Source organism: Xiphophorus maculatus, chromosome 22 (genome assembly GCF_002775205.1).
Source record: "Xiphophorus maculatus strain JP 163 A chromosome 22, X_maculatus-5.0-male, whole genome shotgun sequence".
Taxonomy (NCBI): domain Eukaryota; kingdom Metazoa; phylum Chordata; class Actinopteri; order Cyprinodontiformes; family Poeciliidae; genus Xiphophorus; species Xiphophorus maculatus.
The window spans coordinates 13,559,520-13,576,741 of record NC_036464.1 but is presented as its reverse complement, the minus strand read 5'-3'; the positions used below and the strand labels follow the sequence as shown (position 1 = coordinate 13,576,741).

The following is a 17,222-nucleotide window of genomic DNA, read 5'->3' as shown; positions in this document are numbered from 1 at the left end:
TTTGCCAAAATATTGGTTGTCTGTCTTCACTCACACATATAACCTTAAGTAACATCCCAGAGCTCAGGTTTGATATAATGTCGGTTCACCCTTTGTGGCTAACAGAAAAGGGTTTCCACAAGGCTTAGCAGACCATTGAGAATTTTTCACCATTTTTTTAGAAGTGCGTTTGTAAAGTCAGACCCTGAAGATGGATGAGAAGGCCTGGCTCAAAGTTTCTAATTTGTCCCAAAGATGTTCTGTCAGGCTGATGTCAGGACTCTGAACAGACCGGTGACTTTCTGCATGCCAAAAATCACTTATTGATTTGAAAATCATGTTGATAAAGTAAAGAGGGCATCTCAACTGAAAGAAAAAACTTTTTAAAAAAGTTAATTTGTTACATGTAATCGAATTACATTTGTCAAACTTAATTTATTTATGTTTGCATTACAAGAAAACGTAGTGAACTTAATATTTTTACTTTTTTAAAATTAATTTGATTACTTGTAACAAATTAAAACATTTTCAAGTTGGATCACCTGTTGTCTTTTTTCCATGTCTAAACTGAAGGAAAAAGTCTTGGTATGCTAGAGCACTAAAACATTTCACTGAAACTAATGAGCCCAACTCTTGTATGAAGGCTCCCCACCATAATTATCTCTGCACTGAACTTTACATTTGACACAGTGGAATCAGGGAAGTACTGTTCCTCTGGAAAACACCAAAGTTTATTCACTGGAATGCCAGAGAAATTATTTGTCTCCCCAGAAAACACATTTCCACTGCTCTAATGTGGAAACAGCATCCTTAACCTTGAATGTTGTTTCCAAGGTAAAGGAAACACCATCCTTTACCTTGGACTTGGTGATTGCAAAATTTCAGCCATGAAGTCCATTTCATGAAGCTCTCTGAGATAAACTCAATGCTTCATAAAGTTGGAAGTTCTGTAAAAAGCTGTGACCTTTGCACACCATGTGTCTCGGCATTCGCTGACTCCGTTGTGACTTAATGTGGTCTTCCACTTTGTGGCTAAACTGCTCTCATTCCAATTCACTTCCACCTTGTAATACTACCTTCTAGGAATCACTGTAAAATACCACCAACATCTGTCTGTAGAAGCAGCCTGCATGACTAGGGGATGGATTTTATGATGAAAATCTACATAAGTTCAACCCAAGAGAAATGACACAGATGTGCAAATAAGAGTTTGTCTGCATATGTAAAGAGAGGAAAATAATTCAAAAAAAGGTTTTCCTAAATTTAACTTTGATATGATTGGAATCAACTCATGTTTCTATTAGATTGCTTTAAAGCTTCATCAAATGTTTAAAAGTGGACAAATTAGTTGCACTTGATTCATTTTAAAACTAAGAAGATCCAGCTAGAGATTAAATCACAGCCTCATAATAATCAAGTGTAACTGAAAGATAAATGAAACTGTAAAATGGCCATTAGATTGAATAGTTCTTTCCTAAGTCATATTGACTACTTAAAGCACTTTACACTAGGGCTGCATTTACTCAGTCGCACTGACAAATGTGCATACAAAGTTCCTTAAAAAACATTATCCTACTTAAGAAAAATATTTTTTAGTAATTTGCTAGATTTCAACTCTTTTTTTGTTGTTGTTGTTTTTTGTACTGCAAAAGTTCACGAAGACAAGTACTCAAGATTTAGGTAATTTTTCTTTCCGGAAATATGGGCAATTAAAAAGTTCACAATCATGCAGGCTGCTACCATTAGCTTCTTATCAGTGTCTGACTGGCACTGGTGTTATCAGAGCTGATAAACAACTCAGTGCACTAAAACAACCCCAACAGATCTTATTCAAAATAGATTAATTATTTTTATTACCAATGAGCTATATCTGTGTGATTGAAAAGTCCATCTCTATAAATATAGTCTCCAATGACTTTAGATCATGTGTGTGTGTGTGTGTGTGTGTGTGTGTGTGGGTTCTGACTATCTTCAATGGCCATGAAAGAGATTTCTCCTACTGTGTTGTAGGTAATCAGTAAACGTTTACTAATTTCACAAGCACATAGTCATGCTGACTCAATATTCTTGCAGCTCCCAGGACAGCAACGTGACGCCAATATATGCATGATAAAAAATACTATATTCACTGTTCAAAATACAACTACGCTGCTGAGGATAGGAATGTGTCTAGAGGTCATTTTAGTGTAATGTGTTTTGTTTTAATCAATAATGAAAAAGACCCTTAACTTAGAAACTGGACAATAACTAAATGCCACACTTCAATATTAGCCTGCATAACCAACCAAAAGAGGCACATTATCATTAACAAGTTAAAGTATAGTTTTGTTTTGGGGTATTTTAGGTCACAAATGACTAATAGTTTTGCTAAACATGAGAGGGTTTTGTTTGCCCAAGAAAAAAAAAATATCTGAGTCTAACGTTTTAGTCAACTTTTCGCTACATATAAGTACTTTAAACTTTGTAATAACATGGGAATAATGTATATTTTCTTATATTTAACAACAGCATCACTATCTTGACCTCTTTGTGTATCCCTAAAGTCACACAGTATAAACTGTTTATTGAATGTATGCAAAGGTGCGTAAATGTGAGTTGCAACTTTGTGAAAGTCAGTGCACACTTGAAACAAAAAAAGCAAACAATTTTCTTTTTACAAATCAGCATCTTAGTTCCAATAACATAAAGGCTTCATCTTCTACCTCCACCTTGTGAACAAAATCAAATGCTTGATTGGGTTTTTTTGAGAACTGTGATCAACTTGAATGTATGTTCTTGACTTTAAATATGTCTGACAGGACTGAATTTGCTTTTTTTTGCAAAGTGCCTTAAATTGGCATGTTGTTAACTGTCGCTATATAAATAAACCAGATTAAAACAATAACTTTTTTTTCTCAGATCCAGAGATCTAATCATATTTATTACTTTACAAATCAAACCCAGAATTTTAAAACTCTCCACACATCTTAGCTCAAAAATGGCTCAATTAAAATATGCAAAACACAATGGTAGCAGAAGAAAACAGCTAAATGAAAAATCCAAAACAGAAAAGAAAAGAACACAGCTAAGGAAACAAAACAATTATAACATTGCACTGAATGTACTTTCATTGTGAATTTGTTTCTTTGTTTTATTCTTTGAATTGTTCAACTGTTTTATATTCTTTTGTAGTTTTATGACTCTGTTTTTTTAAATGCTTTTTCAAGTTTTCCCACAATGTTGTGTGAAATGCTGTTCCTTTTGTGTTCTGCACCTCAGAAGTACGCGTACAAACACACCTGTGAATGATCCACAGCTTTTTGTTCAGTAATAAACCTTCATTAACAGCATGTAAGACAGTAGTGTTCTCCCTGAGCTGCAAAAATAAACAGACTGTTTAAACGTTAATGCTCTGATTAAAGAAAACGAACACTGAGGCCTTTTGAAAATGAATGTATGAAAAAAACATCTTTTTGAGGTATCACAAGGTATTTTTGGCAATTGCGTTCAGACTCCGGACTTTGCTGGCATCTGCCACCTTCAGGCCGTACTCAGGCGCTGACATCGTAGCTCCCATTGTTACACAGGTGTTCCTGCACGTAAAAAGTTTAAAAGAATTTAACTAAGTTTTTGCGTTTTGAGGTTTTTAGCAATTATTTTGTTAAGTGTAGTAGAAACATGCCCAGGTAAGCATTATTTAGGGCTGGCTTTAAAACAGACCTGAATTTCATTGCCGAGTCTCTGCTGGAACGAGCCGAGCAGTGAAACTCCTCAGCTCCAGAACCCTCCAGTATTCTCTGCAGGTTCCTCTCTGTAATACCACCACCTGTCATTTGAATACATAAAAAACGAAAATGATAAATTAGTAAATGAAATAGGCAGAAAGCAAAGCGAGAAAAATGGGGGTACTAACCTGGCATTACAATTATCCTCCCTTTGGCCTGTTAAGAGCAGATAGCAAAGTCAGAATGACTCTAACAACACAGCCATTGTTGAACATTGACTAAAAAAAAAAACAAAAAAGAAAAGTGTTCACATACAGTTAAGCCCAAAATGATTCATACCACAGGCAATTTTTAATCACAAAATATTTTTGTTCAACCAATGGGTTTAGGAATTTAGGATAGGAAATGTGGCAGATTTCTATAAAAGTATGATTTAAAGACGTATCAGATTTCACTTGTTTATATTTTATTCAAACAAGACACAACAAGATCAAAAAATATTTATAGTCTTTTCCATAGCCAATGGAAACAGCTTTACTGTCATTACAGCAATCTCACCCATTGTATCATTGCTGTTCAGCTTTTTGCACGTTTCTTTGGCCTTTTATCTTTGGTGATAAGCTCCAAAACTTTGAGGTTGAAAGGCCTCCTATCCATCACCACCATAATATTTAACTATCAGATTCAAGGTGGGGTTATGGCTGGGTAACTCCAAGCCTACTAGGAGGTAGAAGAAACATGTTGGTAAAATCTAAATCTGACTATGTATGAATAATTATGGACTCAAGTGTATAAGGAAATAAAAAAGTCCAATAATTACACACAGATGAAAGTTTTAAAGCCTTTATTTCTATACATTATGATGCCCATTAAATTACCTTATAATTATTATAAAGGTACTGTAGCAATCAGGTTCTGTTGATCAGCACTGATTAACTGATCATCAGAAGTTAAAAGACTTCTAATAAAGCAGAACTGCCTGTGGATATTAAGGGAATATCAAGGAGGAAAGACACTTGCACTGATCTAAGGAACGCAATTCTTGTTGGGGAGAAATTTTAGGTCATTTTAAAACTATTTGAAGCCCATCATTCTGCAGTGGGCTCTTTTCACCTGAAATTAAATCAACAAAAGAAGTTACTAATCTGTATATGAATGCCAATTCTAACTATTCAACCGGGGCTCCACAGCTCTTACTCAAAAATAATAAGAAACTTTTCAAGTGAATGTTAAGAACAATTTTTTGAAATACTGATCAACATCTGATCAACTGCCACCAAGGTTTCTAGAGCTTCTGTCACACATACTTGATCAATGAGCCGTTTAATAACGGGCAGCCCCTCCAAAGCCGAGCTGTCGCAGCCACTCGTCAGCACCCTCTCGAATCCTAACGATATCAGAGTCTCCAGAGCAACTGCTGGGTCATAGGCCATGTCAAAAGCTGCAGGAAGATCAACACAACATCCATGCGGAGAAGTTAGACTCACTCTGAAATCTGTATTCTTAAAGATTCTAATAAAGAGTTCTCTATTCTGCTGAGGATCTGTGATATTTCTTTAGGTGTGAATGCTGGGAGTAGTTTAGCAGTATGGTTACCTCGATGGAAGGTCACAGGCAGAGGACGAGCAGCAGCTGGGGAGCAGGAAGGCACAGAACATCTTATTAGCAGCAGGAAAATTGGCAAGTTTCCAAATTTAATTTGAACTGTTGTTGACTTTTTCATTTTAATAACCTGCATGCTGTGAAAATTGGTTTATCACATAGCTTGCAGATTAAAAACTGATGCCGCACAAAGCTGCAAAACGGACTAAGCCTGTAAAGCATCAACTCTGTGATAGAGAAAATGTCATCCCGAATTCTCACTGATAAAATTCAACATATGATTATCCATCCTACAGAGTCATGTTGAAACACAAATATAAAATATGCAATAGAGAAGAGTAATCCTGGCCTAAAATAAACTAGAATCATGTCTCTCAGTTGGATCAAGAGCAGGTTATTGATCTGCTCCCTTCCTACTTTTATCATAGTGAGTCTTTGAGAGTTGGTCTCATCAATATTTGGCATTTTAATGGAAGTTCCAACACGGAAGTGAGAAAAGTACACCATTTGGACATATGATGTTAAAAATGAAAATAAAAAAAGCTATGTCTGATTTTGTTTTCATTATTTATCCTACAGCAAGCCTGTCTGTAAAGATTTATGAGGACATTTTATACCGCAATAAAGCAATTCAGACAAATATAAAGTCCTTCCTTGATTGTTGACAAAGTGAAAAGCACTTTCACCTACATCCTAAAAAAACTGCTGACTCGTCATTTAAGATAATGAAAATGGCCATTTCTGATGATTTCAACAAAGTTACAACCTTTAACATTTTGCCTTATAATTCTTATAGTTAAGAATTATATTTCTTAATTTCTACAATATTAATTGTATTACATTAGCCATAGCTTCCACAAACAGACAACACCCTTTAGATCTAGAATAAAACTCTCAATCAGCTGACAGCAGGCTCTATGCTTTCCATGAATTGATGATGAAAAACCTAAAAGCTGCCCAAGAGGAACGTCATGGTCCAAATCTATTTATATCAGTGAGAATGCAATTCTGACACCAGCTATGGACTGTTTGTGCTTATATTTTGTCTCCCCCTTCTGGCAGTCAGTTTTAACACACATTGTAAATGCCTGTTGCAAACATACACATTGTAAAATTTCAAAAAGTTTCTACATACTTCAATCTCCTTTGCTGAGGAAACTGAACCATATACAATACTTATGCCTTATACAATACTCTTATAGGACAATTAAATGGTTATATTCAAACTGTTAAAACATTTTTCCTTACTTAGAATACATCCTGTAGTTGAGAGAAATTATAGCATTTGTTAAAATCTCTGGCAAAATCCAGGCCCTTAATGAAGGTCTGGTTCAAAAACATTTCACAATAAGTGCATAATTTTCGCTGCATGATGCAAACTTAGGCATATGTTTTGTGCTAAATCATATGAGAGCAGTTTTACCTGCATAAACCGATGTATTCTCTAATCTAAACGCATAATGTTAAGGTTTAAAGGTCTAAAATGTCAGTCTTTTATGATGCAAAAAAAATGTCAATTCAGGTTTGGTTGGGTTACTTCAAAACGTAAGCTTGTTATAGTGAGACCATTTTTGTTGATTAGTTGTGTGCCATTTGTTGCTGTTGTGCTGAAAGACGCTTTCTAGCAGAAGCCAGAAGATTTTATACCAACGCTCACCAGTATTGGCATAAATCAACTTCACTAAGGGCTCTGTTTCAGCTAAAAATAATTGGAACTTATTGGAAAATTCTCTAATAAGTTCCACCATGGTTCCAACAGACCATAGCACATTTTGCCACATGCATTTGAGAGATTTAGCCAAGCATGGGCAAACTTCTTAGTAAAAACAGACATACACCAGACATAAGACGAAGATGGATGATTATTCTCACATCTTCTACAAAGCCAAATAAAATTGCCAGAAATTCAAATCTTGCACTACTTTTTTGATCCACTTGATGCCAACTATATTCAATGTGTTCTATGGTAATTATGATTTCCTATTTATAGGCAGTGTGCACCAAAAAAGATTTTAGTTTCATACTGTTTTATTGTAGGTCACATTAAAGGTGGAAAAAGTTCTGAAATTATTTATCTTGGTCTTATTTTTCTACAGTCCACCAACTAGTTATTTTAGCTGCGGTGTTTAAACTATTTACATCAACTGTACCTATCAGCTCCATGCAGAGACCTGCATCCACCCCTCCGGTCTCTGTCAAGGCGCCTACCACTACACCATCTGCTCCCTGCGTCTTCATCAGCTCGATGTCCTTCTTCATCACCTCCACTTCTTGGTCAGAATAAAGGAAGTCCCCACCTCGAGGCCGTATCATTACGTAGATCGGAATTTTGATATACTGCTTTACCACCTGTAGAAGACCTGCAGCAAAACAAATAAGAAGCAAATGAATTGTGATTATGTGGCTATGTAGGCTACAGAGTTCCTAGGACAAATCTACAATGTGCAGCTCACCGAGACTGGGAGTGAGACCTCCCTCTATAAGACTTGAACACAACTCCAGTCGACCAGCACCTAAAAGGACAAAAAAAAAAAAAGAAAAAACTGTCAGAGAAACCTCAAAACTTAACAATGACTTCTGACATGACTAAAGCACAATACCTGCCAGAAATAATGTAGATATGTTTGCAACAAAACTAAAATGGAGTCAGCCATTTGCAACCTTTGACCTTGCTTTTAAGGAGAGCTTGATTTTAAGACAGGAAGATAATATGGGTTGAAAAATATAAAGCAGAGCAGATTGAACTACTCTTCACTGACCTCCTCGCTCAGCATTGACAGCAGACTCCACGGAATCCACGCACACCTCCAATAAAATGCTCTGTGCCATTATGAATTTCAGGACAAGGGAACGCTGAAAAGGGATATAGACATATGCATTCTAATTTTTTATTTTAGTAAACAAGTTTAAAAGTATGTAAACTTTTACCACCACATGTACCTTTCCCTTTTCCTATGAACAGAAGGAACCCGTATGAATGTTTTGAGTGCGATTCAGAGTCAGGACATGTTTTTGTGGGAGCCAGGCACTGCAATGGATGACCAGTTTCCGGTTTGTTGAATTTAGCACTCGCTGTATTTGTGCGGGCGGGCCTATGTTAACAGTGTGCTACCAACATCGCTAGTCGGAGTGAGACCGCCCATGCGAGATACGCTTATACAATAACGCTTACAACACTCGGAATCGCCATTACGGTTTTTTAAAATAATAGATAAAACGTGTTTATTAACTAGTTATAATTTCGGATGAGCGTAATAGTTTGGTCAGACATTAATTACATTTAGCCATGGACGTTAGCTTGATACAACTCTACAAATAAAGAGTGAAAACAACATCGCTTTTGTTGCCCTGTAGAAACACGTCCGCGCTTCCGCCATATTGGTAAAGGTAGGTTTGCCTGGAGCAAAATACTAACGAATATGTTTATCTTAAACAATAATAACACACATACATTTTAGCACCAATTACTTCAATCACTTATATAAAATTAACAAATCTGCCAATCAAAGTAGGTCATACCAATGAATACAAAGCTAAATGTTTTTGAAATGTACCCAAAATTGCATACATTTTTTTACTGAAAGGAAAAAGACAACTATAACATTGATTTAGTACTTCAAACTAGAAAAATATTTACTTTAACTGTTTTGTTTGCCTAAGCCATTATTTGGAGGTAGATGTGGAACATGTTGAACTTATTGTCCAGGTGTAAGTTAACAAAAAAAAGAAAATAGCAAAAAAAAAAAAGATTTATTATATGTTATAGCAAAATTGGAAATTTATGTTTTCATTTTTTCTTGAATCAACCCTGTTTATTAAGAATAAGGAATGACCATGTTTTTTGTGGGGCTGCACAATTTCAAAAACGTTTCATTACTATTAAGTGAAGTGTTTTCTTGCTAAAGACAAATGCATTTGTCTTTTAAAATGATTATTAATAGCTTCTTTCCTGAAAATTAAACAGGGAAAAAAGATACCTAGTTTATATTACACAATCTCCATTGTCAAATAATTGGCACACCTGTTGTCTATGAAATATATTAGCAGAAGTCAAATAGAAAAAAGAAAAAACATTTCCTTCAACTTTATTTTCGACATTAGCTTTTCTGGACGAGCACATTTACCTTAACATATTTGCGTTTCCGACCATAAGCCAAAGGTCTGCCAACCCTTTGGCAGTTATCACACTCTGCAACCTTTTGGATAAAGAAAGAATAGGTATAATAAAATGAACAAACAATAATTTATGTTGCTATAATAAAACGCATACCCATTTGTCCACATCCACAGACATGCCATGCCAGTAAAACTTGGTGCACATAGCCGACCTCGTTTTCACAATTCCCATGTGAGAACCAGTTGGAGAAATGTGAAACTCTTTAAAAAGTTCCTTTGCCTCCTCCTTGGTCTTAACAACCTTTCTGTTTCCAAAGTAAAGTTCTTCCTCTAAACAAAATAACAATGGCTTTACTGAAAGAGGAACATTAATAAGACATTAGATATATGCACACTAGTGTTTTAGATACTAACCCTTCAATGTAAATTTGGCGGCATATCTCCTGAGGTTTTGCTTCTGAGCTTTCCGAAACTCCTCTGGGAAGGATCGTTGGGAAAGATAGAAGAAAATGTCTTCCCACTTTCTTTCCATCTCTTGAAGAAATTAAACAATAATTAGTTATTTTCAATAGTCCCAGTAAAAAAGCAATAGGTGAAAAATGTTGATTCACTCAGCTACTCTACATAAACGGCACATTTCTGTTTTATACATTGGTGGGTTCAACTGCGAATGCAGACTGTGTTTTGTAATAAAATGCACTCAGATAAAGCATAATGGCAGCATCAGTTAGATACGTAGAAATATAAAATCTGTTTGAGTGCATCTGCATATTTTACAGGTGTGAGTCGAGTTCAACCATTAAAATGTAGTTCCCAGGTAGTTAAATCACTGCCCTAATACACAGAATTTTTTGGTGACCTCATGGTGCTCAAACTTACTTATTCCAGCTGAATAGACAAAAACACCCAAGAGGTCAGGATCCCAGTGGATTGGAAAGACACTCCTGTGCTTGGATGATATGTTTGCTAAAGTTTACTTCACTGTACTCCCTATTTCAATAGATAAAAAAAAACATATTTACTAAAGACACTATGTTCACAATTCTGTCTTATTTAGTTAGTAACAGAAAAAAATCTAGTGACAGAAAATACAACGGTAACTGTTTAAATATAAAATCTCTGATTTCTATGTTTGGCTTGAAGGAGGGGTGGATTAATACCAACTTGAAACAACAGGGGTGAAAATTAAACGAATACTGTACATACATAAATTCACACATTAAGTTATCTTATTGGTAAATCTGACGTCACTTATACTAGTTAGAATTATTTTGAATGGGTATTTTTGTCTAGTGAATATACAATTAGACATCCTATTAACTGATACGACTAGTCATGAACCAATTTCACATACCTGGAACGTAGATCTGTGAAGTCAATATTATGTTAAAACGGCTTGCCATACACCAGGGTCCAGTTCACCTCATATTGACCGCAAACTGCCGTTTGAATACCACTCGCACAAACAGATATTTGTGCCAATTCACTAATCAGCTAACTGTAGATATCTAGCGATGACTAATAAAGACTTTCACTGAATGGAAACTGTAGTCAAGAACGGCCAAAGAAGGGTTTCGAGTGATTCGCCAGCTTTAAAAAACACGGCGAAACCTATCTCGACGGGAGAACTCAGCTCGACATATCAGTTAAAATCATCAAATTATACACTTTCAGGGACAAAAATTAAAACAATTCATCTTGATCAATGACAAACAGACATTTATAGGAATACGTTAGGTAAAGACATAAATATGAGATAAGTTGAGCAATAAATACTTTATACCTCTGGGCAGTAAGGACAGTTCGATAAATAGTCGTCGAGGTAGGATGTACTGCAATCTTGTTCTGCGCATGCTCAGGAAGTAACGTCCAGACAACATTTTTTTAAAGAAACTTTATTATACAAATGACAAGTACAACTAGAAAGTGTGCATTTCCTGTGAAAATGCAAGTGTGAATGCTGGATGCTTTTGGTGAAAATGGCAAAAGTGTTTGAAGCCGAGATGCTAAAATACTAATGATAGCATCTCGGCTACCACTAGCATGTTGAATCACAGTTTCATACTCCAGGCAATGTGAAAAAAGCCATGTAAAAGCTAAAATTAAATTTAAAGCTAGCTAAAAGATTTATGCTAGCAGCATCTAGGCTACCTAGCATGTTGACCCACAGTGACTTAGACCATGCTGAGTCAAAAAACCCATGTAAAAGCTAAAACTACCTGTAAAACCTAAATAACAGTTTATATTGTCATTCTCAACTCTGCCACAGGAGGGAGCTGGTCCTGTTGTGCTGGTATTGAAACAGCAGGAGAAGTAGCATAGGGTAGATTAACTGGGTAAATTAAAGGGTAGATTAATTTGTGTGGCAAGATGAAGTTGTTTTTATACGACGGTCCACGTTAACATGAGCTGCTTAAGGAAGAATGACAGTTTTAGAGAGTTTCTAAACTTTGTAATTACAATTTAAAAAGTGCATCCACAAAGCTTCATCACAACAATTCAAAAAGGTTTTTCCATATACAATTAAGAAACATACGGCCAATATATTTGTTAATTTTATTAACCAGACATAAAGCGAGAGAGAGCAATTTGTTAATCAGATATCACTGGGGTCTGGTTGCAAACATAAATTGGAACAGCTGATCACTCACAGCTTAGTGTGACTAGTGTGACACCGCCCATGACAGATACGCCAGTATGAAACTAAACACTACTTAGTTTGGATCCGCCATCAGAATTTCTGAATATATATATTTTACTCAAGAAGTTGTTTTTTTTTTTTTTGCTTTGTTTTTTTTTATTGTTGTTTTTTTTAAATAACCTGACTTCCTGATTACTTCAACGTGACGTGTGTCGACGTCAGCGGGTTAAAGTTGAGCCGGTATGCGCACCACCAGCATTACCAAACCAGTCCTTGTTGCAGCAACAGTTCGTCTTTAGGACAGCGCTGTAGTACCATAGGAGCTCAGGGGAACACACACAAAAAAAAAAAAACCCTAAAATGCTACTCTCAAAGTTACGGACTACGATATTTTGTGGTTGCAGATATGCTGGGAAGGGTTTTCAACAGAACAGCGTAAGTTGAGCTACGTTCAGTTGCTATTTGTAGCTAACCTAACTAGTTAAAGGAAAAGGTCGCAATAACAACAGATCCGCGACAAGCATCTATGAAGTCAGGCTGTTTTTACTAAAATGCACACTTTACATTAACTTAATATTGACCAGTCACGCTGTGGAATCACGTATCATTATGATGTTGCATCACTGACCTTCAGCCACATTGTTGTTACTGTTAAGGTGGAAAGGAAGCATCATATATATCAATGGCGACGTTACACCTGCTTGGATGTATTTTCTGAATAACCCTGGATATTCTGAAAGGAAGACATTTGAAAATGCATGTCAGTATGAAACCTGCAATAAGCAAAAAAAAAAAAAAGAAAACTGATTTTTTTTTTTTTACCAGTGCTTCCATGAAACCGCTGTGAGCTTCACAAAACCTGGTAGTAAGACTAAAGGGTCTTTTTATATGAGGGAAATAAAGATTTCATTCATGAAATATTTTTTGAAACTAGTCTACCTTCTGTTGTAGTTTCTTTACATCTTGAACGACACCTCAAATTAAATTAAATCGTAATATAAGGGCCATGCCTATATTTGCTTTCTTTCCTTTATTTCCAGCATCAGCGTCCACAGCTGCGACAATGGCTTGTGAGGAGAAACCGGAGCTCCATCACTGTAGAAGCAGGGCCGCCCTCCACCCCAGCGGCAGTATCTGTACCCAACGCAGCAACAAACCGCACAGTGGGTCGCTGGTTGCTCGGCTGCAGTGGGCTCGTGGTTGGGGCGGTGGTCTTGGGTGGTGTCACAAGGTAAAAGTAACTTAACTATCGTCACTGGTTTTGTAATTCATTGAAATGTAGTAAGTGCTGATGTGTGTCTGTGTTTTTTTTTTTAATTGTTCAGGCTAACAGAGTCTGGACTCTCAATGGTTGACTGGCATCTGGTGAGAGAGATGAAACCACCTCAGTCTGAGGCCGAGTGGGAGGCTGAGTTTTCCAAGTACAAACAGTTTCCAGAGTTCAAAATGTACGGCTTATTTCTTTTTCTTGTTTTAACATTATAAGAACAGTTTAAAGACGCGCACTGAAATCTTTTTTTTTTTTTTTAAACAAAGCAGAAATGTATTCGGTTTTTTTCCTTCTTATGCTTGATTTAATATATAATCTTACTTTTTTATAACTATAACTAAATGAAGGTTTTATTTTTCAGCCTTAACCATGAGATGAATCTGCCTGAGTTCAAGTTCATCTTCTACATGGAGTGGGGTCATCGCATGTGGGGCAGGCTTGTTGGACTAGCATACATCCTGCCTGCCGCGTACTTCTGGAAAAAAGGATACTTCACACGTTCCATGAAGGGAAAAGTGCTGGGGCTGTGTGGATTTGTGTTCTTTCAGGTCAGACATCACTTATTTATTTTAACACCAAGATAAAGATTGTCTTTTTTATTCAGTTAGTAAAGTTTTCCACAGAGGTTTGCAAATCGTCTCATAATTGAAGTGTGTTAATCTCGTCAGGGCCTTCTGGGCTGGTACATGGTAAAAAGTGGGCTGGAGGAAAAGTCTGAATCTCACGATGTCCCGCGGGTCAGCCAGTACCGTCTGTGTGCTCATCTGGGTTCTGCCCTGGTGCTCTACTGTGCTAGTCTCTGGACTGGGTTTACTCTGATGCTGCCTGCAAATAAGGTCGAGTTTTGATCTTAACTTTGTCTTGATCTATATACTGTAAATAATTTCAAGTTGGATAATATTTTTTTCCTCTTATTTCATCTACTTCCTAGATGGCAGACTCTAAACGTCTCATGCAGCTCAGAAGGTTTGCAAAGGGAACGGGTGGACTGGTCTTCCTAACTGCTCTCTCAGGTGATGCATTAAATAAAAATGTCAATTGAGGAAAACAAAGTACTTTCAAGCGATTGTGTTACTTAAAAACAGTGCCAAGGTTAAAAAAACAGAACCTGTTCAGTGAATACATTTTAAGAAGGTGTAGTAAATACTCTTATGAAGGAGATAACTGTGGCAAGGAAAGTTTACTTTATTTGTTGTTGTTTTTTTTTCTTGATGCCAGACGCAGAATAAATCTGCTTCAAAATGTTATTGACTATTCACTAGGTTGCTTTATTCTGTGTACTGCTTGGTGTTTGGCAAAAGAGATTCCAGTAAATGCAATTTGAATATAAGCAAATTGGGAGCTAAATGTGTTTTTGTTGCAACTCTAGTTTGATTGAACATCAAACATGTCAGATACAGTGTGTAATAGTTTTGCTGATATTTTTCTTTTGAAGGTGCCTTTGTTGCTGGTTTGGATGCTGGCCTGGTGTATAACTCATTCCCTAAGATGGCAGATAAATGGATTCCTGATGACATATTGGCCTTCTCTCCAGCGCTTAAGAACATCTTTGAAAATCCCACCACAGTGCAGTTTGACCACAGAATTTTGGTATGTTGTCTTTAGTGCATTTCAAATTCAGTTCAAACTGAATGCCACTGAATTAATGCAGTAATATGCTAATCTTCCTTTCATTCTTTTTCTTCATATTTTAGGGGATTGGCTCTCTGACAGCAATCACCGGCCTTTATCTGTTCTCTAGGAGGATGATGCTACCCAGAAGGGCCAAGATCGCCATCGGTCTGCTTGCAGCAATGGCTTATACACAGGTATGCTTTCAGGCAGAAATGTCTACAACACAATGGTGCAATAAATGTCACTATAACTAAACATTTTATTTTTCTGCTCATTAGGTAGCACTCGGTATCAGCACACTTCTACTTTATGTACCTACTCCATTGGCAGCAACTCACCAGTCTGGATCCGTCGCTCTTCTGACTTTTGCCATTTGGGTTCTGGCTGAACTTCGTAAAATGCCAAAGTAAATCCTTCTCCTTTGTGGACAAGCCTGTTTAATCACATGACAAGTCTTAACTGGCAACAAAAGGAAGCAAAAGTGAAAAAGAAGAGATGAACCTCATTTGACAATGTTATTTATAGACTTTTCGAGGCTCTTGGTCATGAGCAGACTAAAACTAAATGGGGCCCACAGAGTTGGGGCCTCATACAGAGACCTCGACTCCTCCTCGGCCCATTTCCTGTCTAATCATACCCAGCAGCAAATTAAAACACAAAAAACTAATTCTTGAACTTTTTATTTATTTAATTTTTTACCATGTAAATACACACTATTGTATACAGCCTGGTTTTCTTATCACCTTTACACTGGTTGCTAATTGAAATGTTATTACTTGAGATAACGTAATTAGATACAATAAAGTTATGTCCATATTTTGCAGAAAATAATTGAGTAAATTGTATTCAGAAAAGTGTAATCATTGCTTGTAAAGAAGGCTTGTTGAATTTGTATAAAAGAGAAAAGGAAAAAAAAACAAGGATCCTCTTGTTCTGTTATTTGTGCTTCTGTTTGTCCCACTTACCTCTGAGATGCTTGGCAAGGTTCTGCAACTTGATCAAATTCCTACTGTAACTAATTGGAAGATATGTAATTATGAAATCCATTTTCTTGACACTAAATTTCTCTCCAGTCATTTTTCCCTGAATACCATAATATAGAATTTCACCACATTTAATTTAAAAAAAAAAAATCAGTACTAACTATAATTTACAGGTCTCCAAAATGTTAGACCCATAGCATTCTAATTCAATGGATATATACAATAAAATGATTGCCATTTTTATGTGTTTTTTTCTGTAAGAATGTAATGCAATTTTATAAGATGGGACACATGACTGTGCTAATATACATTTATAATGAGAAAAAAAGTGACTTAAAATTCTATGCAAGCCTATAAAAGAAAGCTCTTTAGAACAACCACCAGATTTTTATCAATGGGTTAATATTCCCTGGTGGAAAAGACTGACGGGTCTATATGGGTACGTGAACTGAAAAAAAAAGACATTAACCACCAAAATAAGCTTTTGCTCTGAATTTCTTACAAATACAATGAAAATGTTTTCATAAGTGGTTAAATCTCTAAAAAAACCCTCATATCCCAACAAATAACTGGGAAAACAATACATAGATTGATTCTCTAAGTAGTTACAGTGTTGGCAGCATTGTGTGGATAGCCTGATTCATTTCCTGTTGATTTTGTACAGAAAAAGAATTAGCCTAAGAACAATTTTCTACAGTAATAAAATCTGTTATCGCTGAAAATGGGGCATTTTGAACATTTTAGTTTCCTTTATTTACTATATAGTTTAATGAATATAGGAATGAATCGCAGTAATGAAATTCTAAAGAGACAAGAATGTGGAGTCTTTGAAATTCAAATTTCATCCCATGTTGCATAGTAACTGATTTTTATTATCTCTGTACAAAATATACACATTTTGAATATGTAATGCAACCAGCAGCTAGCTAACCAGACAATCATTACAACATGTAACTTTTCATTGTTCTAGACACAGTACATGCGGGTATAGACAGGTTTTACTGTAGTCAGGAACTTAAGAACTGAGCTGAAACACTTTTCTAGTAAAATAAAAAATACTGCATGTGTAAACTATACCACAGACTTAGGAATGTTTGAAAGAAAATCATAAAAAAATGCAGTTGCTTTGAAAGAAGTGAGAGATTGGGTGGAAATGGAAACATTATTGCTATTCCATGTTAGGTTCTCTGAATTAATGTTTCAGTGCCTCTGGTAACAAGGTCTTAGAGCTCAGTGATGTTCTGGTATAAAAAGAGGCAAATTATATGGTAGCTGTAAACATTTTTAAAGAAATATTCATAACAGCTTATTGT

At 36.0% G+C, this 17,222-nt stretch overlaps 2 protein-coding genes across 7 annotated transcripts; one reads left to right on the top strand and one right to left on the bottom strand.

Annotated features, from left to right (window-relative positions):
* Nucleotides 1-488: 488 nt before the first annotated feature.
* Nucleotides 489-11,267, bottom strand: cutc (cutC copper transporter). Of its 6 annotated transcripts, none has more exons than XM_023326968.1 (13): nt 11,185-11,267; nt 10,281-10,391; nt 9,816-9,935; nt 9,556-9,731; nt 9,410-9,481; nt 8,045-8,138; nt 7,739-7,798; nt 7,436-7,645; nt 5,280-5,315; nt 4,991-5,124; nt 3,872-3,899; nt 3,679-3,784; nt 490-3,551 (listed from the first exon to the last, which is right to left on the bottom strand). In XM_023326968.1, the coding sequence occupies exons 3-13, from the start codon at nt 9,931-9,933 to the stop codon at nt 3,440-3,442; spliced, it is 1,146 nt and encodes a 381-aa protein (XP_023182736.1). In that variant the 5' UTR covers nt 9,934-9,935; nt 10,281-10,391; nt 11,185-11,267; the 3' UTR covers nt 490-3,439. The 6 variants fall into 6 exon arrangements, with proteins under 6 accessions (XP_023182739.1, XP_023182736.1, XP_023182735.1 ...); XM_023326967.1 differs by having other exon boundaries at nt 10,756-11,235; XM_023326969.1 differs by lacking the exon at nt 10,281-10,391 and having other exon boundaries at nt 11,185-11,237.
* Nucleotides 11,268-12,282: 1,015 nt separating this feature from the next.
* Nucleotides 12,283-15,847, top strand: LOC102219127 (cytochrome c oxidase assembly protein COX15 homolog). Its single transcript, XM_005800444.2, has 9 exons — nt 12,283-12,477; nt 13,083-13,273; nt 13,368-13,490; nt 13,674-13,860; nt 13,981-14,148; nt 14,244-14,325; nt 14,748-14,902; nt 15,007-15,120; nt 15,205-15,847. Exons 1-9 carry the CDS (start codon nt 12,403-12,405, stop codon nt 15,334-15,336), a joined length of 1,227 nt encoding a protein of 408 aa, XP_005800501.1. The 5' UTR covers nt 12,283-12,402; the 3' UTR covers nt 15,337-15,847.
* Nucleotides 15,848-17,222: the final 1,375 nt, after the last annotated feature.